Source organism: Rhinopithecus bieti, unplaced genomic scaffold (genome assembly GCF_001698545.2).
Source record: "Rhinopithecus bieti isolate Rb0 unplaced genomic scaffold, ASM169854v2 scaffold_1618, whole genome shotgun sequence".
NCBI classification, from domain to species: domain Eukaryota; kingdom Metazoa; phylum Chordata; class Mammalia; order Primates; family Cercopithecidae; genus Rhinopithecus; species Rhinopithecus bieti.
In genome coordinates, this window is record NW_016803937.1 from 4,600,353 (window position 1) to 4,622,765 (window position 22,413).

The following is a 22,413-nucleotide window of genomic DNA, read 5'->3' on the forward strand; positions in this document are numbered from 1 at the left end:
GAAAGAAAGAAGAAAGAAAGAGAGAGAGAGAGAAAGAAAGAAAGAAAAAAAGAGACAGGGAGAGAGAGAGAGAAAGAAGAAAGAAAGAAAGAAAAGAAAGAAAGAAAGAAAGAGAGAGAGAGAGAGAGAAAGAAAGAAAGAAAGAGAAAGAGAGAGAGAAAGAAAGAAAGAAAGAAAGAAAGAAAGAAAGAAAGAAAGAAAGGAAGGAAGGAAAGAAAGAGAAAGAAAGAAAGAGAAAGAAAGAAAGAAAGAAAGAGAGAGAGAGAGAGAAAGGAAGGAAGGAAGGAAGGAAGGAAGGAAGGAAGGAAGGAAGGAAGGAAGGAGAAAGAAAGAAAGAAAGAAAAGAAAGAAAGCAGGAAACTTAGAAGAGGAGGGGAGCGTGTTCAGGCTAAAGCAGGCACCAGGGAAAGCCAGTGACTCTGAGGGAAGCCTTCAGGGCTTCCTGCCTCTGCTCTGCCCCTTCAGAAACAGCCCCCGGGCAGGGTTGCTCTGCTTCCAGGAGCCTTTCTCACGGTGCAGTGCGTCCAGAGCTCGGAGAAAGACAGAAAGCCCAGCCAGAAAGCCAGCGTAGCCCTGACCCATGGGCAACGCCTCCTAGGTCTCGGAAGGGCTCTTTGTTCTTCACTTCCGGCCTCCCGCCCAAATCCCGCCCCTTCACTCCTCACCTGCCCGTCACCTGCTGACTGAGCCACCTCCCAGCAGCCTCCCTGCTTCCTGCTGGGCTCTCCAATCCCCAACACCGCACAGCAGCAAAAGTGTTTCACGGCCGGGCGCGGTGGCTCACACCTGTAATCCCAGCACTTTGGGAGGCCGAGGTGGGTGGATCACCTGAGGTCAGGAATTTGAGACCAGCCTGGCCAACATGGCAAACCTCATCTCTACTGAAAATATAAAAATTGGCCGAGCGCGGTGGCTCAAGCCTGTAATCCCAGCACTTTGGGAGGCCGAGACGGGCGGATCACGAGGTCAGGAGATCGAGACCATCCTGGCTAACACGGTGAAACCCCGTCTCTACTAAAAAATACAAAAAACTAGCCGGGCGACGTGGCGGGGACCTGTAGTCCCAGCTCCTCGGGAGGATGAGGCAGGAGAATGGCGGGAACCCGGGAGGCGGAGCTTGCAGTGAGCTGAGATCCGGCCACTGCACTCCGGCCTGGGTGACAGAGCGAGACTCCGTCTCAACAAAAAAAAAAAAAAAAGAAAAAAAGAAAAAAAAATTAGCCGGTCGTGGGGGTAGGCATCTATAATCCCAGCTACTTGGGAGGCCAAGACAGGAGAATCTCTTGAACCCAGGGTTCGGGGTTGCAGTGAGCCGAGATCACGCCACTTCACTCCAGCCTGGGTGAAAGAGTGAAACTACCTCTTAAAAAACAAACAAACAAAAAAAAAAACAGTGCTTCACAGTCATAAATGTATCCTCGCCTGCAAAAAAAAAAAAAAAAACCCTTTTTTTTCTTTTCACCCCCATTTCAGCAATAACAAAACCCTATTCCTCATAGAAAAAAGGCACCTCCTCAGCTAGCCTCAAAGCCCTGTGTGATCTGCCCCTGCCTACCTCTCTGACCTCTTGCCATGGCCTCACTCCCTCAGAAATGAGCCGTGGTCCCACTGGCTTTTTGAGAGCTCCTCTGAGACCCGAAGCTTTTCTCCCATTAAGGAAAGAGACTCACGAGGTGGTGGTGGTTTCACACCTTCTGTGCCTTCTGCCCAGAACACCCTTCCCTGCACGCTTGCTCGCTCAACCATGCTCACTCTACAGGTCTTAACTGAGATGGCTCCTCCGCAGAGTAGGCACCCCGACACCTCCATCTCAGTCAGGTTTCTCCCACCCCAATGTTCTTTCTTGCAGCTCCCACATTTCTTCTTCTAACTCTGCATAACTCATAATCATGCCTCCTCCCGGAATCCAGGACAGTGCCGGGCACATCGAAGGTGCTCCACAAATCCTTCCTGGCTACACGAGTCCAGAGATGTCGTGTGGACGGGGACCTCATCTGCTTTGTCCACCTCTTTTTCTTTTTTTTTTTTGAGACGGAGTCTCGCTCTGCCGCCCAGGCTGGAGTGCAGTGGCCGGATCTCAGCTCACTGCAAGCTCCGCCTCCCGGGTTTATGCCATTCTCCTGCCTCAGCCTCCCGAGTAGCTGGGACTACAGGCGCCCGCCACCTCACCCAGCTAGTTTTTTGTATTTTTTAGTAGAGACGGGGTTTCACCGTGTTAGCCAGGATGGTCTCGATCTGCTGACCTCGTGATCCACCCGTCTTGGCCTCCCAAAGTCCTGGGATTACAGGCTTGAGCCACCACACCCGGCCTGTCCACCTCTTTATAACAAGAATCTCACAGGGTGCTGGGCACATGTGAGACACTCAAAAATACATAGAATTCACCAGTTGATTAAATCCCAGCTGTGTGGAAGGCAGAGAAGCAGAGCCGGGAGGCCAGCCTGTCTCCTACCCACACATTCAATAAATATGTACAGGCCAGGCATGGTGGCTCACACCTGTAATCCCAGCACTTTGGGAAGCTGAGGAGGGTGGATCTCTTGAGATCAGGAGTTTGTGACCAGCCCGGCCAACATGGTGAAACCCCATCTCTAATAAAAATAAAAAAAATTAGCCTGGCATGGTGGTGCATGCCTGTAATCCCAGCTACTCAGGAAGCTGAGTCAGGAGAATCACTTGAACCCAGGAGCCAGAGGTTGCAGTGAGCTGAGATGGCACCATTGCACTCCAGTCTGGGCAATAGGGCAAGACTCTGTCTCAAAAACAAACAAACAGGCTGGGCGCGGTGGCTCACGCCTGTAATCCCAGCACTTTGGGAGGCCGAGGCAGGCAGATCACGAGGTCAGAAGATTGAGACCATCCCGGCTAACAAGGTGAAACCCCGTCTCTACTGAAAATACAAAAAATTAGCTGGGTGTGGTGGTGAGTGCCTGTAGTCCCAGCTACTCGGGAGGCTGAGGCAGGAGAATGACATGAACCTGGGAGGCAGAGCTTGCAGTGAGCCGAGACTGCGCCACTGCACTCCAGCCTGGGCAACACAGCGAGACTCTGTCTCAAAAACAAAACAAAACAAAAACAAAACCACACACACACAAACAATAAATATGTAATAGCACCTTCTATGTGCAGGTTTTGGGGACAGATAGGGTGGCTTTGAATCCAAGCTTCACCATTTGTACATTTGTAGCTGTGTGGTTTGTACAAGTATTTTAAAGGTGAACCTCTCTGAGCCTCAGTTTTCTCTCCTGCAAATTGGTGCTAATACTTTCTATTTTCCAGGATTACTGTCAGGATTAAAGAGGACACAATCCACATGGCACGTAATAGCCACTCAACCCTCATGCCACGACCCTCCGTGGCAGCTTTGTAGGGGAGACATGGGTCATCACCCAGGCCACCTCAGCCTGTGGCAAAGGAACGTGACCACAGCTTTAAAGACACAGATGAGACGGCAGCGTGTCTCTCAGAGCAATCACAGCAGGGGGCCATGGGTGCATTCCAAAGACATGATGACACCTGTACCCCCAAAGTGGCAAAGACTCAGATTCTGGGGAGATGCGGAGTTTTTCTTTTTTTTTAGACAGGGTCTTGTTCTGTCACCCAGGCTGGAGTGCAGTGGCGCAATCTCAGCTCACTGCAGCCTTGATCTCCTGGGCTCAAGTGATCCTCCTTGCCCAGCTCCCACCCCCAGTAGCTGGGACTACAGGTACGTACCACCACGCCCAGCTAACTTTTGGATTTTTGTTGTAGAGATGGGATTTTACCATGTTACCCAGGCTGGGACGTGGGTTTGTTTAAAAAGCCATTCATAGCTGATGGATGGACAAGGTGGAGGCTCCTGGTTGGTGGACAAGGAGGGACCCTAGAAGACTGTAGTCCATTTCCCTGTAGTTCTGGAAAACCAGCCAGGAAGGAAGTTTCCACACTGGAGCTTGGGGTCAAATAGCAGCATTCCCCAACCACACCTGGAGCACCCATCACAAGCACCCAGGAGGGTTGACCTTGGCTGCCTTCTGTCACCGTTAGCTCCTTTCCCGGTTAGCAAAGACTAGGGGTCGGAGAGGCAGGGTCAGTCTGTGCCGGGCCCTTCACAGCCTCAACTTACCTCACAGTCATGGCAACCATGCGAGGAAGGACTCTCAAAGTGGAAAGTGAGGCTTACACTGGCTAAGGAGAAGTCGAGGTCACGCAGCTAGCATGTGGCAGAGCTGAGATCAGCATCAGCAAAGCCCAGCCCTGGGCCCCTCCCCACTCTGCCTCCAGGTGGGAAGGGCTGAGAGCTGTGTTCCCAGTGGAGCTACCAAGAGTGACATGAAGGCAACGAGGCAGGCTCTGCACGGGGAACCCATGTGTGTTGTTTTGGCAGAATGGTAAGAACAGAGCCAGAGCCAGACATGGTGGCTCATGCCTATAATCCTAGCACTTTGAGAGGCTGAGGCAGGAGGATTGCTTGAGCCTAGGAGTTCAAGACCAGTGTAGGCAACATGGCAAGACCCCCATCTCCACAAAATATTTAAAATGTAGCTGGGCCTGTAGTTCCAGCTACTTGGGAGGCTGAAGCAGGATCGCTTGACCCGGGAGTCTAAGGTTTCAGTGCACGATGATTGCGCCATTGCACTCCAGCCTCAGTGGCAGAGTGAGACCCTATCTCAAAACAAACGAACAGAACAGAACAGATCCGGGATCCTCCCCTGCCAGAGGAGACCCTGAGCCAGCCACCACACATACTGGCTGGGGCACAGAGCAGGCTGGTGGCCTGGGCCCCACCCCCAGTGCCAGCCTCTGTGGCCGGAGCCGGCGCTCACCATGTACTCCATGTTGGAGGCCTGAGGCTGCACCTGGCCCCGAAGCTTGTTGTGCAGCATGAGGATCTCCTCCTTGTCCTCCCTGGGGATGGCTCTGCGGACCCGGGAGTGAGACTCGTTGTGCTGGTATTTGCTGAGCAGCTCCTCTAAGAGAGTGACGTTGGGCAGGAGGTAGCCTTGGGATCCGCAGACCAGGAACAGCAGCCCCAAGGGGATGACACCGCCCAGGACACAGCTCATGGCTCCACTCCTGCAGCAACTATGGGACTCACAGGACAGCCTGGGCTCCTGGGACAGAGCTGGGCGCTCGAGCTCTGAAAGAAAGCAGAGGGCGGTGGGAGAAGCCACATTAGTAGAAGCCGGTCACAGCGCTGGCTCGAGCAGCAAACGCAGCACACATGACTCTCTCCATTTTACAGATGTGGAAACTGAGGCCCACAGAAGCTAAACAAGCAAGGTGCCACAGACAGGAAGTGGTGGAGCTGGGATTTACGCCAAGGGTTTCCAGCGAGGCGAGCTGTCGGGATTCCAAAGAGGATAACCCAGAACAGTTCCTCCTGGACTCAAGTTTTCCTGGAGCGAGTCCCTGCGTTTTCTAACTAGGAGTCAGCATCTCTTATTCATTCAGGATTCAGGTGAATCTCTGGCACAAATTAGCTTCTATCTCCTGCCCCAAGGGGATTGCTAAAGTCATGCTCCCTGAACCAACATTGAGAGCAAACTTCTAGTCCCTGCGAAGTCAGACTCAGTTTACCAAGAGTGGTTACATATGGCTCCTCTTATCACGGCCCTCGCCCTGGGCCCCACCCGCACATCTGTCGCACACTAAGACACAGCTGCCCAGAACAAAGTCCAGCCAAGGCCTCCGCCTTTTGTTCCCTCAGAAAACCCTTCATAAGCACCTACGCAGGCCAGTCATTTATGTTATTCCCAGTCACCATGACAACCCAGGAGGTCAGGCCGTTCTCATCCCCATTTTACAGATAAGAAAGCTGTGGCTTAGTGTGGCAACAAGACAAGCCCGAGGCCAGCCTCCTGGTAAGCAGAGACGCTGAGATCCGAAATGATGATTACAAAGGCCCAGAATTTTCCAGCAAGCTACCTTGGCTCCTCTGTCTCTGGGGGCCAACTACCTCCCCTCCATTATAGGGTCACGAACCGCAGACCTCCACCTCCTGGCTTCATCTGAAGAATGTGTATTATCGGCCCAAGAAGACAAGGAAGGGCTTGAACAAGTGCGTCCACGCACAACCCTCCTCTCTGCTTTCCTCCCAGGGGAGAGTCTGGGCCACCCAGTCACCTCCATGGAGTGCCTTATTTTGTGCTGGACTCTGAGATGGAGACTGGGGATGTGAAGACAAAGAGGACTCTGTCCCTGGCCTCAAGGAGCTCACAGTTAGGTCGGGAAGATGGAGGAGGAAACCCACAGTCCCCACATAGCAGGACAAGGCTGACTCTAAAGACAGTGCCAGGCCCTCAGGGGCCAGAGGAAGCAGCTCTGTCTGGAGGGTTGGGTGGTGGCCGTGCCTCAAGCTGACCTATGGGAACTCCGTGGGGCTCAGTTCTTCACATGAGTCCTCCCCGGTTTTCACCCCCATAGCACCAACCAGGTGTTTACCGGTCAAGTTGGCTGGGACAGTGGCAGTGCAAGGTGGGCATCCTCGGGGTGGGGCAGGGGGGAGATGTAGATCAAGGCACAGAGGGGATGGACGGAGGCCAAGATGGGCATCCCAGGAAGCAGAAACGTTGGCACCAGGCGACAGAGGCTGAGCCAAAGAGCTATGGGAACGCTGAGGTTCCCATTCCTGACCCCTGGAAACTCTCCAGGGTCCTGACTGAGCCTGCGCCTCAGACAAAAATAGCCCCACGTGGAGAGGAGAGGCTTGGCTTGCTTTGCAGCAGGCCAGACGGGCTGCCCTCCTCTGAAGCCCAGCCTGGGGCCGCGCGGGGAGGACCTTTGCGCGCTCACTCATCCTGCTGGGAAGCAGACCAAGAATGCGGGACTTCTCAGGATCCCTGATCTCTCTCTCTCAGGTTAGTCACACCACCATATATGAGCATTTCCAGCTGTAGGCGGCCAGCCTCAAAGAAGAGACGCCAGAAAACTCTGACGCTGGCTGAGGTTGAGAGTGCGGTAATCGGCGTCACGGACGTACCCCCGGTGTCATGACAATGCTCCGCTTGTTTTGCTCCACACTTGAGCCACGGGAGGAGCAGGGACCCCAAAGGCACGAAGCATAAACTGCTGATGCAACTCTGCTGTGAACCCATGAGATGAAGACCCCACTCTGGTCTAAATCACCGGCGGGCACCACTCAGATGGTTATCAGTAGGGGGACTGGTAAACACAGCATGCTTAGGGTTGGGGCAGGAGCACGTGGTGGAATATTACACAGCGGGCAAAAGGGAGGGCTGGGGCTGTGTGAGCATCGGCACAAAGAAATCTTGGTGTGGTGGTGACTTTAAAAAGCAAGTTGTAGAACATTATGCTAGTGCTACTATTTGTGCAAATTAAAAACATAAAACTATTTTGTATCGTATATGGACATATATGTATATATACACATAAACATGTATGTTTGTGTACATGTGTGTGTATGTATATGGTGTGTATGTGTGTGTCATCAAACCGGGACTGAATTCAGAGCAAGTTCATGGTAGGGATTGACTCTGAAGTAGAGGATGAGTAGGGAGGAGAAAATGAGAGGTTTCATCTTTACCTTTAATATCTTATTTCAATTTTTTTTTTTTTGAGACAGGGTCTCACTCTGTCACCCAGGCTAGAGTACAGTGGTGCAATCATGGCTAACTGCAGCCTGGACTTCCTGGGCTCAAGTGATCCTCCCACCTCAGCCTCCTGAGTAGCTGGGACTACAGGTATGTGCCACCACGCCAGGCTAATTTTTTGTTTATTTTTTGTAGAGATGGAGGTTTCACCATGTTGCCCAGGCTGGTCTTGAACTTCTAGGCTCAAGCAATCACCTATCTCAGCCTCCCAAAGTCCTGAGATTACAGGCAGGGGCCACTGTACCTGGCCCTTATTTCTATTTTTTAAATCTCAAGCAAATATGGCAAGATGCTGACATCTGTTCATGTAAGGTGAACAGGCAGAGTTGCCAGGAACTGTGAAATGGTGGCCACAGGAGGGCGTCTTCAGGGCCTCTGTGGTGGGCCTGTGCGTTGTACTTGTCTATTTTCTTTTCCTTTTTCTCTTTTTTTAAGTATTACAAGTTGAGTATCCCTCATCCGAAATGCTTGGGTCCAGAAGTGTTTCAGATTTTGGATTTTCCAGGTTTTGGCACATCTGCATGTACATAATGAGATCTCTTGGGGATAGGACCCAATCTAAACACAAAATTTGTTTATCTTTGAGATACACCTTATACCCATAGCCTGAAGGTAATTTTATCCAACATGTTAAAATAATTTTGTGCATGTAACAAAGTTTTCACTGTATTTTGACTGCAACCCATCACATGAGGTCAGGTGTGGAATTTTCCACATGTGGCTTCAGGGCAGTGCTGAAAAAGTTTTGGATTCTGAAGCATTTCAGATTTTGGATTGTCAGATTAGGGAGGGCCAACCTGCGCGTAACAAAATAAAACAAAATGCCAAAGCAAGAGAACAGGAGACAAATGCTGTTTTTAGATGAGTCCTCTGGCATGTCCTCCTGAGCCAGCGTGGGCTGCCCGGGAGAGCTGACTGGCCGCCTTCATTCTGAATGTGAAAAGGACCCCACAGCTCAGAGGCTGGTGCTTCTCTAAGGATTCCAAAGAGAAGTCACGAAGTCTCAGGTGAAGCTTTAGAGCTGGGAGAACCATGAGGTTTAGTGAAACCTCCACGTTGGAAGAGAACAGGAGGAAAAGGGGAGAGGAATGGAGGGGGGGGTTCTCCAAGTGCCCTCATGTGCACCACAAAAGCCGCCAGCCTGGGACACACAGGCCTGCCATGCTGGGTGGCGTGCCAGTACTGCTGGCTCTGAAAGTGGTTGGGTCTGACTTCAGCCCAGAGGGCCTGGGGGTTGGTGGGTCCCTGCTTGGGAGGGGACGGGGCTCCTCCAGATCTGGATGGCTGCTGCTACATTTGGGGGGCAGGAGAACACAGGAGATTTTAAGTAGAAAAGGAACCATAGGCTGGGCCTGGTGGCCCACGCCTGAAATCCTAGCACTTTGGGAGGCCGAGGCAGGTGGATCACCTAAGAAGTTCGACACCAGACTGGTCAACATGGAGAAACCCCGTCTGTGCTAAAAATATAAAATTAGTCGGGCATGGTGGTGCATGCCTGTAATCCCAGCTACTTGGGAGGCCAAGGCAGGAGAATCACTTGAACCTGGGAGGTGGAGGTTGCAGTGAGCCGAGATCACGCCACTGCACTCTAGCCTGGGCGACAAGAGTGAAACTTCATCTCAAAAAAATAAAAAAAAGAAAAGTAACCATAAAAGGGCCAGAATCTCATTCCGGTTTGTACCCCCAGAGCCCAGTGCTGGGTGCACAGGAACAAGCACATAGCTATGGGTTGAGCTGGGTTTCTCCAAACTCACACATGGGAGCCCTAATGTCCAGGACCTCCAAATGCGATGTATTTGGAGACAGGGCCTTTGTGGAGGTGATTAAGGTAATGTGAGGCCATGAGGTTGGGCCCTAACCAAGCTGACCAGTGTCCTTACTAGAAGAGATTAGGACCGAGACATGCAGAGGATGACCACGTGAGGACACAGGGAGAAGACGCCATCTGCCAGCCACGGAGGGAGGCCCCAGGAGAAACCAGCCCAGCCAGCACCTTGATCTTAGACTTCTGGCCTCCAGAACTGTGGGAAACTAAATTCCCATTGTTTAAGTCTGTGGTACTTTGCTGTAGCCGGCTTAACAGACCAACACACATCAGATAACACATGGGTGGACAGGACTGTTTCCAAATATGCCCCTGGCTGTTGTAAAGAGGAGACACGAGGGAGGCAGACAGGCAAGTTAGGAGGCTGAGGCCAGGGTCCTGGCCGGAACCTGGTTGGTGCCATCTGCCAAAGCCACAAACCAATCGGCCGAGGCCCAGTTCACAGGGGCGGTGCCCGGCAGCCCTGGCCCACACCGCCCATTCTACCCCACTGCTGAGACAGCTCAGTCAGAACCGGGGCCGAAGCACTTCCGCCCCTTTTCCATTGACAATGAAAACACACAAACTCTTTCCAAACGGGACGGGACCTCCAAGTGCCCAGGCTGCCTGGGCTTGCCAACGTTAAGAAGGAGCTCACGCCAGCGACCCTCAGGGCGAAGGGGGCTGCCAGGGAAGACCTGCCCTGCGCCAGTTGCTGTGTGAGTGCCTGACCTCCGTGGCCTCCTCTCACCCTCCTGACTTTCCAGAGTCTGGGCTCCCTCACCCCCACTCTACAGATGAGGAGGCTGAAGTCTATGGAATTGAAGGAACCTGCCCAGGGTGAGCAGCAAGTCTGGAGCCAGAGCGCAGCTCTTCTAACCTCGAGGCCCAGGTGTGCCCTTGGCTTAGTGCCCTGCTGCCTCCCCCGGAGCAGGCTTCCCTCTGGATTTGAAAATCCCAAGCCCCTCCCCACCCATGCAGGGGGAAGGGGACTCCCAAACAAAACAACCGAATCTTGCCCTAAAGTTCTCTTCTACCCTCTTCTGCCTCTTGGGAAGGCTGCTGGGCTGGGGGAGCCAGGGCACAGGCCTCCCGGGTCACATGGTGCCTCTGTTGATGAGAAGGCACCAAAGTGTCACCACCATGGGAGACGAAGGAGATCCTCGCATCATGGTGACATTCCACCAACACAAACACGACCCCCCACCATTGGTGCTGCCCACTTACCTTTGACCCAGATTTGATTAGCTGACCTCTGACCTTTGACCCCTGGCAGATGGATGCCCCCTGCAGAGTACCCTCCTAGCGTTCTAAAAGAGCCCACGCTTTGGTGGCTGCCTCGAGTGCACTTCGGTACCTGGGGAGTGAGGCTGCCACTCTAACTCTGCTCTTCTACCCCGATGCTCCCAGGAAGGGCCTGGGTGCATTCGTCACTCCTAGAGAGATGCCCCTTCATCCTGTCCGCTCGGCCACTCACTGATAATGAAATATCGCTGGGGACCACGGGACGACACAGCAGAAATGCTCTCTGGAAGATTTTGTTCTCTTTTGCCAGAGTTGCAAAACTGAGCCCATAAGACCACAAGTAAGATAACGGCTCCAAGACCTCATGAAAACACACCAGATTTCAGCACACAGCAGAGGCTGGGAGGGGAATGGACAGAGCATTCAGGTCCCAGGGTTAATGGTGAGACCCACGGCTGGCAAACCAAGTGACGGGAGCCACATTTCTCCCGCACTGCCCAGAGCTTTGAGATGCATTTGGACTCTAGCAGAGAGGCAACTGTTTTCAGTCCCATTTTACAGAAAGTGCAGCCGAGTCCGGGAGGCTGACATATAGGAGGCTGTGTGGCTAGTTTAAAGTGGAACCAAGACTTGAAATCAAACTTGCCAAAAGTTTGGGGGACTTTCAACACAGCTTGTTTGCACTATGAGCTCTCCAACCGCACCCCTCTACCCCGGCCAAGGCTTTGTGGACATTTAGGGGATCAGCAAACCATGTGTCCAAGTTTAGCGAGGGGTCTACCTGATGGTTATCTCTCGGGCGCCATCATACTCAACACTCAGAAGTGAGTGAGGGAGAGGGAGCTGGGCTGAAGCTCATTGCGTCATTGGCCTGTGCTGCAAGTGCCTTGTGTTTAGGAGAATCTGCCAGAAAGATGAATCTCGGGACTTAGCCTGTCAGCCTTCAGCATCTGGCCTGTGCCAAGCTCCCTGCTTTTGCACATGCTGTTCCCACAGCTCATCCCACGACCCCGACGTGCCCCGCTTCACTGGCCCAGGCTGGGGAGATGAATTCCTGCTCATTGCTAAGACTCAATCCGAGGATCACGGCTTCCTAGAAACCTCCAGCATAATCACACTACAGACCTGCGGGTCTCGTTCACCACCGAAGTGTCGATGTGTAAGTCAGTGTTCGATAAATATTTACGAGATGACTGTGTGGCCCCCTCCTCCTCCCAGCTAGATCAGAAAAGCCATATAAGGACTCTGTCTGATTTGGGCTGCTTCTTTATTGACTGCAGCATGGGCTCTCGGGGAAGAGAGACCTGGGTTCATGTCTTGACCTTGCCCCTCACTGGCCCTTGACCTTGCTGAAGGCTGTGTGGTCTTGGACACAGCACTGAGCTTCTTGAGTCCACGTCTGTGGGTGGAGGGGAGTGACAGGCCTGTTATAATAATGAGGATGTGCCAGAGCCTCCAAAAATGCATCATTTGAAGGGATTTTAGTAGGCTGGAGTTAATAATGTGGAATGCTATGAAGAGACAATTCTCTCTTCATTATTATTTCAAAGCCCACGTTTGCCTTAACAAAATGTTTAAAAATCTGGCTGGACATGGTGGCTCACACCTGTAATCCCAGAACTTTGGGAGGCCAAGGTGGGTGGATCACCTGAGGTCAGGAGTTCGAGACCAGCCTGGCTAACCTGGTGAAACCCCATCTTTACTAAAAGTACAAAACTTAGCCGGGTGTGGTGGTGCGTGCCTGTAGTTTCAGCTACTCAGGAGACTGAGGCAGGAGAATTGCTTGAATCTGGGAGGTGGAGGTTGCAGTGAGCTGAGATCGTGCCTCTGCACTCCAGTCTGGGTGACACAGCAAGACTCAAAAAATAAAACATTAAAAAATTAAAAAATTACAAAAATAAAAATCCTATTAGGCCAGGTGTGGTGACTCACATCTATAATCCCAGCACTTTGGGAGGTTGAGATGGGAGGATCACTTGAGCTCAGGAGTTTGAGACCAGCCTGGCCAACATGGTGAGTCCCTGTCTCTACTAAAAATAATAACAATAAAAAAATTAGCCAAGCATGGTGCCACATGCCTGTAGTACCAGCTACTCTGGGAGGGGCTGAGATGGGAGGACTGCTTGAGCCTGGGAGATGGAGACTGTAGATCGTGCTACTGCTTTCCAGCCTGGGCAACTCTTATCTCAAAAGAAAAACAGGAAAAAAAAAAATCTGTTAAATGTCCAGTGCTTGGGGGATGGCAGGGGACCCTCTACAGAATTTGAAATGTATATTAGCTCAGTATATGCCTTGAGCCTTGGCCATTTTCCCCCAGATGTCCAATATGTCATGCGCCAGGTCTGGAGGATTCATGTCACCACCTGGCCAGGTGTCACCCATGCAAATGTATTTGGTGATTCATGCTGAGTTTATCCTGTCAGATGTCATTTTCTATCATGGAGCTCTGTCCTCTTCCATGGCTGGGTCTCAGCTGACTTGACAGGCCCATGGGCACCCCTGGCCCTGGGCTCCCCACCCAGGATTGTGGCTGCTCTGACTCTCAGCCTCCCTCGCTGGACCCCGAGCTTCTCAAGGGCTGGAACAGTGGTGGGATGGTAAATCATTCAACACCAGCTTCCAAAACAAAAACCAAGCAAAAACCACCCTGCCTTGCGGTGTTTGCCCATTCCCTCAGTGTAAATACTCCCACTGTGGCCAACTTCAAGCAACCAGTGTGAAGTCACTGAGCATGGAGGTTCTGAAAAGAGATCCCCAGAAGCACACAGTCATGCAGCCTTTCCATCACGCAGATCCCATAGAGCAGAGGCCACAGTAAAATGCAGGAAAAAAGTCAAAAATGATAGGTTTTAATTATTTATTACTTTCATTTTAAATAAAACTTTCTTTCTTTTTTTTTTTTTTCTTTTTTAAGACAGAGTCTCACTCTGCAGCCCAGGCTGAGGCTGGAGTGCAATAGCGTGATCTCGGCTTACTGCAATCCCCACCACCTGGGTTCAGGCAATTCTCCTGCCTCAGCCTCCCGAGTAGTTGGGACTATAAGTGCACGCCACCACACCTGGCTAATTTTTGTATTTTTAGTAGAGACGGGGTTTCACCATATTGGTCAGGCTGGTCTTGAACTCCTGACCTCAGGTGATCCACCCACCTCAGCCTCCCACAGTGCTGGGATTACAGGCATGAGCCACTATGCCCGGCCTTTAAATATAACTTAACTGTAAGTTTTATAATGTGACGTTTAATGATGGTTGTGTTTAACTGGTTTGCAATCCTTGTGAAAATTTATTTTTTATTGATTTTTATTTGTTTGGAGGCAGGGTCTCATTACTACGCAGGCTGGAGTGCAGTGGTGCAATCATGGCTCACTGTAGCCTCAATCTCCCAGGCTCAAGTGATCCTCCCACCTCAGCCTCCCAAGTTGCTGGGACTACAGGTGTGCACCACGAGGCACAGTAAATTTTTTATTTATAGTAGAGACGGGGTTTCACTATGTTGCCCAGGCCAGTCTCGAACTCTGGAGCTCCAGCAATCCCCCCACCTTGGCCTCCCAAAGTGTTGGGATTACAGGTGTGAGCCACTAAGCTGGCCCTGAAAATGTAACTATCAGCTCTCGAGCTGGTATGAGCCAGTCCAAGCTGGCTGCAGTTCGCCATTGGCCGGCACTGAGCCTTGTTCAATCAGCTTTATGCCCCCAACAAATGTTCATCACCAAACCTATGCCATCGTGGGGTGAGGAAGGGGCTGCTGCAGGCATGGCCTGGGTCCTCTACTCCTGCCCTGCACATTTCATGTGGTCCATGAACTGACGAGGTCACTGTGATAATAGCCCTATTTTACAGATCAGGAAACTGAGGCTCAAAAAAGATAAGCAACTTGCCTGTGGCCATACAGAAAGCCCGAGGACAATGTAGAATCATTCACCATGCCCCAGTCACTTACCAGTCCTGCCTTGTCCACACAGCGACTCTCCTACACGTCAGGGCAGTTCTGACCTGCGGCCCCGCACCACTCAGCTGAGGCCCATGGTCCACACGAGGGCAGCTGACCCCAGCAGCCTGGGGGTCGGGGTGTTCTCTAGGCTCTACTCTTCCTCAGAAGTATCAAAGGAGAACTCAGATCTAAGCAAGAGGCCAAGGGCAGATCAGAGTCATACCCACAAACCACCCAGAAATTCCAGGAATGAAGCCGTGGCTGGAAGGAGGGGTACTCTACTCCCCCCGCCTGTGTCTTTGGCAGAGCCCTTGACTGAGCAGAACATCCCGTTAGGAGCGCCTGGGTAAGCACCACACAGGGAACGGGGGCCCCTCTCCCCCACTCACTGCAGCCTGGCAGTTTTCCTTAAACCCTTCTTGGCAGGATTAAGGCCCGACCCAAGGGAGGCCACAGCCCAGCTCCAGCTCCTCTCCTAGCTGCTGCTGCACCACACTGAATTCCCCACCTCCCCAGGACACCCAGCAGTCCACTCAGCTTAAAGGCGACACCAGCCCCACAAGGCACCTCTCCTCCTCTCCCCTCAACAAAAGATATACTCCTTTTGTTTTTTGATTTTTTTGAGACGGAGTCTCGTTCTGTCCCCAGGCTGGAGTGCAGTGGTACGGTCTCAGCTCACTGCAACCTCCACCTCCTGGGCTTAAGCGATTCTCTTGCCTTAGCCTCCCGAGTAGCTGGGACTACAGGCGCACACCACCACATCCAGCCAATTAACAAAATATATATTCTTATGGGATTTCTGAGACAATATGTCTGTATGCTTAATTGAGCAAAAAATCTATACAATGCTTTTCATTTTTTACATGCTATGCTAAGAATATACAAAATTCTGGACAAAAACAAAATAGTCATTCAACAAACTCTCATTTATTCTACTATGTGCAAAAAAAAAGAAAACAGAAAGAACTGAAAAGCAGGTGCATTCGATGCAAGCCAAGGTGATATACAAGAAAAGCCACTTTTAAGGGACCAGGGACCAGGTAATAAATTAATACATTCTTTAAAACCCTAGGACATAACTCCTGGGGCACCTTTCTCCCTTCTTGAAGATGTGTAGATGTTTCTCTGGAAACAATGTTCCCAGCAAAGCTTTAAAAGATAAACAGCAGGAGCCCTCCGTCTCCGAAGGGAAAGGAATTTTGGACTCCCAGAAGGCAATGCAGAAAGGCATAGAGAAGAATGGGCAGCTCTGGGTTTGAATTCCGCCTCCACCACATGGAGCTGGGCATGCCTCAACTTCCCCAAGCCTCCAATTCCTCACTCATGCATGAGGCCCTGAGTTTCTTCCATGGCTAGGGGAGAGAGGGTACCATGATTACCCAGGATCATGTTTATAAAGGTCCAGTGACAGAATCCCAGGAAATTCATGGTGTTTAATGATGTTTCTTTCCCTTCTCCTCCTGAGTAAATTCAGGGCCCCAGATCATCTCTGCACTGGGCTCCGAGCCTGGCAGCCTGGGCCAGTCTCCCTGCCTGAGAAGCATGATTCACTGACAGGTGGCATCCGCAAAGGTGAGTGGAGAGCCGGCTGCGGAACCTCCACAGTGCTCTGTAGGTGAAAATCCCAGGAGTCCTTGGGATCTGCAAGTGAGTAAGACAGAATCTGCCCTCGGGACTGGGAGGAGACAGAGAGTAAACGTGGCAGCAGAGAGGTAAATACAGAAGGTGTGAGCAGGACAGCCCGGGGAAACGGCTGGCGAAGATGGGTAGAGGAGGGGGCAGAACCACTCTGGCTGGGGTAGACGGCAAGGTCCTGCTGAGCTCTTAAAGAAGGGGCACTGTAGGCCCCGTGCGGTGGTGCACGCCTGTAATCCCAGCACTGTGGGAGGCCGAAACGGGCAGATCACCTGAGGTCAGGAGTTTGAGACCAGCCTGGCCAACATGGTGAAACCCTGTCTCTACTAAAAATACAAAAATTAGCTGGGCGTGGTGGCACATGCCTGTAGTCCCAGCTACTTGGGAGGCTGAGGCAGGAGAATCGCTTGAACCCGGGAGGTGAAGGTTGCAACGAGCCGAGATCACACCACTGCACTCCAGCCTGGGCAACAGAGAGAGACTCCGTCTCAGAAAAAAGAAAAATAAAAAAGAAAGAAATAAAGAAAAAAGAAAGGGTGCTGCAGGCAGTAGGAAATGCAAGGACAAAGGCTCAGAGGGGGTCACAGTCGAGGCGTGATTGAGGACAGGCGAAAAGCCCGTGAGGCTGGGGAGGAATGGGGTCAGGAGGCGGCCAGGGCCAGGTCACGGTGAGGGGCCTTGAAGGCCACAGCGAAGACTCTTCGTTTTGCTCTAAATGCAAAGAAGGCCCTCGAAGGAAGGAAGTCAGGCGGTGACAGGGTCTGATTTGTGTCTCGAAAGCCTTGCAACACACAACATCACAGACAAACCCCGCAGACACGGTGCTCAACAAACAAAAGGGGCCAGACTCCAGTGATTCAACATGCATGGCTTCATTTAGGTCAAGTCCAAGCCAGGCAAACCCAGCCTGTGCCCTTAGAAGTCCGGAAATGACTACCCTTGGGGGGTGCGGGACCGTGAGAGGGGCCTGAGGGGCTTCTGGGAGCCAGCCAGGCTCTGCTGTGACGGGGGCTACGGCGCTTTGTGAAAATCTCTCTGCCAGCACAGGGATGGCTGTGCTCTCTTCCCTGGTATGTTAAGCATCAACAAGAAATTAAAAAAAAAAAAAAAAAAAAAAAAATTTGCTGTTGCTCTGACCTCTGTTTGAAGACTGGATTAAGAGGGCGGGAGTGGTCCAAGGAGAGCACACCATTATTCAAGAGAAAATCCCGGGGCCTTTCCCTCAGGAGTCTCAGAGCTGAAACAGGCCTGGGGCCCTGGCTCAGCAGCCTTCAAAGTGAACTGCGATGTGTCAGGTCCCAGATAAAGTCCAGCTGGCGGTAGGGCCTCCCCCTTGGACCCGCACACGACTCTCCCAGACAGGGCCCAGTTCGTCTCAAGTCTGACAGAGTACTTTGTCCTGCAGTGCCAAGACCCAGCTGAAAATACCTTCTCAGTCCCAGGGCAGCCCCAGCCTCGCAGGTCCCAGGGAATAAACAGGGTCTTCCCTCCCGGGGAGAACGGACTGGCTGGGTGGGGGAGCAGGCCTGGGGCAGGAGAGGGACGGCAGGGAAGATGAACACACATCATAGAGGTGTCTTCAATGCCCTTGAGGAAACAGTTCACCCCTTCAGGGGTTATAAATACATGTGCGTAGCTGGCTCTTCCCGGGCACACACGGGCATGAAACGTGCTCTGAGGAAGGTGCCGGCATCCTCAGGACACTGGCTCAGGCCCCGGAGCATCGGGGAGTCACAGCCTCAGCACAGAGTGCCAAAGGGCTGAGTGTTCTGGAAGAAAGCCTTCCAAATATGCCAACAGCTTGTTCTCAAGGGGTCTCCCCGATTCTGGAGGGAGGTGGTCTTTCAGCTCTCAGGTCACTCGTGACTTCTTTCTGGTCACATCAGGCCCTATGATCAGAACCGTCCACATAGCTCAGCGTTGACCCCAGTAACCAGCTCTCCATGCCCCACATTTGTGCCAGGGCCCCAGGGCAAGCCTTCTTTAGCTTTCTAGGGCAGCAGTTCCCACAATTGAGGCTGCATCAGAAAGGGCTGGAGGCTTTGTTACAGCAGACTGCCAGCCCCACCCCAGAGTTTCTGATCCAGGTCTGCGGGGGAGCCTGAGAACCTGCATTTCTGTGAGTCCCCATGTGCTGCCAGGCCAGGAACCGACTTTTTTTTTGAAACAGGATCTCACTCTGTTGTTCAGGCTGCAGTGCAGCGGCGTGAACACTGCTCACCTGTAGCCTCAACCTCCTGGTCTCAAGTCTCCGACCTCCCAAGAAGCTGGAATTACAGGTGTGCACTACCACGCCTGGCTCATTTTTTTTTCTTCTTTTATTTTATGTATTTATTTATATTTATTTGTTTATTTATTTATTTGAGATAGAGTCTTGCTCTGTCACCCAGGCTGGAGTACAGTGTCATGATCTCAGCTCACTGCAACCTCTGCCTCCCAGGCTCAAGCGGTTCTCCTCCCTCAGTCTCCCAAGTAGCTGGATTACAGGTGTGCACCACCAGGCCTAGCTAATTTTTGTATTTCCAGTAGAAACAAGGTTTTGCCATGTTGGCCAGGCTGGTCTCGAACTCCCGACCTCAAGTGATCTGCCCCCCTTGGCCTCCCAAAGTGCTGGGATTACAGGTGTGTACCACTGCGCTCGGCCTTTCTTCCTTTATTTTAGAAACATGGAGAGGACAAGACACATTGAGAAGACACCAGCTAATTTTTAAATTTTTTTGTAGAGACAGCATCTCACTATGTTGTACAAGCTGGACTCGAACTCCTGGGCTCAGGCAATCCACCCGCCTTAAACTCCCAAAGTGTTAAGGTTACAGGCGTGAGCCATGGCGCCTGGTTGCAGGCCCCCACTCTGAGAAGCACTTCTCTAAAGTACCTCTCAGTTCTCCTCCTTGGGGACCACTAGGTATGGGCTCTGCACACTTTGGGGGACACAGTTCATTCTAGAGTGAGCTGTTCTCAAGTGCAATGCCACCGTGTTACTTTCTGTTCATCTTGATGGTGCCCACTAAGCGGTACAGCTCATCACAACACCTGCAGGGCAGACCTTTGCCACCCTGAGCCTGACTCGTAGACTGCAGGCACACCAAACATTCTGCCATTCTCCAAAAGTCCCAGGCCCTTCTCCACCTCCAGGCCTTTGCACACACACGGTGCCTCTGCCTGGCACACCCTCGCCAACTCCCCACCCACCCACTATCATCTTCCCCGGCTCGCAAAACCCTGCCTGTTTCCTCTAGGAGTTATCAGACTCTTCTCAAGTCAGACTCAGAAGATGCCAGCTCCCAATCCTTACAGGGGTCCAGCTGAGTCTTTTCCCTATTCAAAAAAATTGGGGGTAGGGTCAGTTCCAGCTCCCTTGATTACAAGCAAAATGGGAGCATGACTTTTTTTCCTGGGATGTTGTCATTCTGTGCTCAAAATAAAACACGTTCCAGAAATTGGGATTGAAAATGTGGGATTTCATAATTTATAATTTTTTTAAAAATGATGGTCCGGAAATTGCACAATCCTCATCAGGACGGTTTTTTTTTTTTTTTTTTTTCCCCTCTGACTCTGTGGTTTTTGTCTAAGCTGACGCACCACTCAAGACAATCAAAGACAAATCTCCCTCGGCTGGACCATGATGTCCTCGCAGCCTTGCAAGAGGGGTCTTTGTCCAAGAGTATCCGTCATTGCACAGCCTGGGGTAGAAGGCAGGGTGATGTCTCAGGATGCCCTGCCGGCTGCTGCTGTGACCCAGGTGGCATGCCAACACTGCCCACCAATGCCAACTGCCAGGGCTTCCCTGCACCCATGGAGAAGGCCAGCAACACATTCTGGAAAGACATGGCCTGAGTTGATACTTCAAGAAGAGAGTCAAAAAAGAGGCCACCGTCTCCTCAATAAGTTAAACATAAAGTTACCACAGGACCCAGCAATTCTTCCAAGGTAAACACTCAAGAGATATGAAAACATACGCCCACACAAAACCTTGTATGCAAATGTTCACAGCAGAAGCCTTCGTAAAAGCCAAAGGTGGATACAGCCCAGATTTCCTTCAGTGGAAGAGTGGATAAACAAAACGTGGTCTATTAATACAATGGAATATTACTCAGCCATAAAAAGGAATGAAGGTCCAGACACATAACAACATGGATGAACCTTGAAAACATGATGCTGAGTGAGAGGAGCCAGACACAAAAAGCCACACATTGTGTGATCCCATTTACATGGAATGTCCAGAATAAGCAAGTTCATACAGACAGAAAGGAGATTAGTGGCTGAGGGGAGGAGCATGGCGAATTATGCCGGATGGGTAGGGGGTTTCCTTATGGGATGAGGAAGCGTCCTGGAATTAGTGATGGTGGCTGCACAATACTGCAAAGGTACTAAATGCCACTGAATTGTACACTTCAAAATGGGTTAAATGGTAAATTTTATGTTTATGTGTATTTTTACCACAAAACATTTTTTCAGGAAAAGAAAACAGAATATGGCCCATCCTATTAACCACCACCCAGATCGGACTGTCCCTTGCCTGTCCCAGAACTCAGCCTGCTCTATTTAAGACTTTACAAGGTTCTCTGGGTCCCCGTCCCAGGAAGGTCTGAGCATCTGTTCCACTCAATGAACTGAAGACGAAGTGAAATAAATTATGCCCAGATTGAATTTTCCTTTCTTGACAAGCCATGGGCCCCTTTGAGAGATCCTGGGTTTGCACATCTGGGACTGATCAAAAACCAGCGCGTTTGCAAAAAAAAGAAAAAAGAAAAGAAAGAAAGAAAAAGCCTCCAGAGTCAGGCGCAGGCAGACATGCAGGCACCTCCCACACACAGCAAATGATGCTGGTGACAGAGGAAAGAAAAGTTCCAGTTCCCACAGGCCAAAGAGGTCAGTGCCCTGCCTCCAAAAACTTTCTGACCTCCAAAGACGTCAGAGGGTCCTGCCTCCAAAAACTTGGAAATGCAACCTACAAAGGGCCACACACTTAACTTGGGGTCTTTTGAGGGATGAAGTACAGAGGTTTTAAGGGACTCACAGTCTTCTTCCCTAGCTCAGGCCTTCCAAGTCCAGCCAACTCTCCTCTCCAGGCTGGAGACAGGACTCTGAGAGCCAGCACTGATCTGGGTCCTGGGACAGGGCTCTCAGTACTTGTCAGCAGTGTTGAGTCCAAGCCCAGGGGCAGTTGATCCCCTTCCAGCCTCACCCCAGCCAGGACCAGGGACCCAGATCCCTGCCAACGTTAAGAAAAACTGCCACATGGCACGAAAAGCCCCAACTAGTAGCAAGCTCTGCCGTGACAGTCATGTGGCTGGTCATTAGATGGGCACCTTCCCCCAGAATCTGGCACAGGGCCCAGCCTGGACAGCAGCTCTACCCCGCCCTGGCTGTGTCATGTTGGGCACACACCTTAATAATTCCGAGCCTCGACTTACTCCTTGTAAAAAGTGCCCAGCTCATAGAGCAGGCAGTGAGCTCCTCCACGGAAACCCTGGGCATGTCTGGTCTGTACTAAGCATCATGTAAATGTCAGCTGCTTGTATTATTACAAATGGCATTATTACTATTCCTACTCTTACATCTTGAGAGACTGTAAAAATCAAAATCACCCTCTTGGTTTCTCCTCCCTGGGTACATTGTCCAGTGGTTTTACCTGGAGTCCCTCTAAGACAAAACATCACCTGTGTGAAGGTCAGGTTCACAGGTGGAGTTGGCAGTGGGCAGAGAAGTGTCTTAAAGAAAGCAGGGTCAAGAGTGCAGATAGGACCCACCTGGGGGTGATAGCTTTCCATACTAGCTGCGGGATCTTAGGCAAGCACTTCACCTTGCTGAGCCTCAGTTTCCTCAGCTGTGAAGTGGGCATCGAGAGATCTACTGCCCAGGAGTGTTGCAGCGATGCTAATACAAGTAAAGTGCGTGGTACAGACTGCGTGCCTGCCACACGGGCAACACAGTCCCACACCCGCTCCTTTTCCTGAGTGGAAACAGCCAGATCCGGGCAGAAGCAGAAAATCAGGTGCATATAACCCAAGGAGTCCTGGGACAGCCAACAGTCACAGCTCATGGCCTCAGTCTACTGGAAAGGGCCACACCCCGGTCCTGTTCTGCAGGCTGTCTTCACTTTCAGACTCCAGACCCTGGATGGGGAAAGCAGGCACACCCCATTCTACCGGGACAAGGGGTCCAAAGGCCCAAAGGGGAAACTCACAACCCCACTCTCAGCTG

General features: G+C 51.5%; 1 protein-coding gene across 2 annotated transcripts in view; it reads right to left on the minus strand.

The window, feature by feature from the left end:
- The window catches only part of CRISPLD2 (cysteine rich secretory protein LCCL domain containing 2), a 96,291-nt gene that overhangs the window by 72,715 nt on the left and 1,163 nt on the right, over nucleotides 1–22,413 (minus strand). The window contains exons 1-2 of one of the 2 annotated variants that reach the window (XM_017860690.1): nucleotides 14,581–14,798; nucleotides 4,806–5,119 (exon numbers count right to left, since the gene is read on the minus strand). In XM_017860690.1, the coding sequence (XP_017716179.1) occupies nucleotides 4,806–5,045 (240 nt within the window). In that variant the 5' untranslated portion in view covers nucleotides 5,046–5,119; nucleotides 14,581–14,798. Of the gene's footprint in view, nucleotides 1–4,805; nucleotides 5,120–14,580; nucleotides 14,799–22,413 lie in introns of those variants that run through there. The other variant, XM_017860680.1, reaches the window with a different exon arrangement.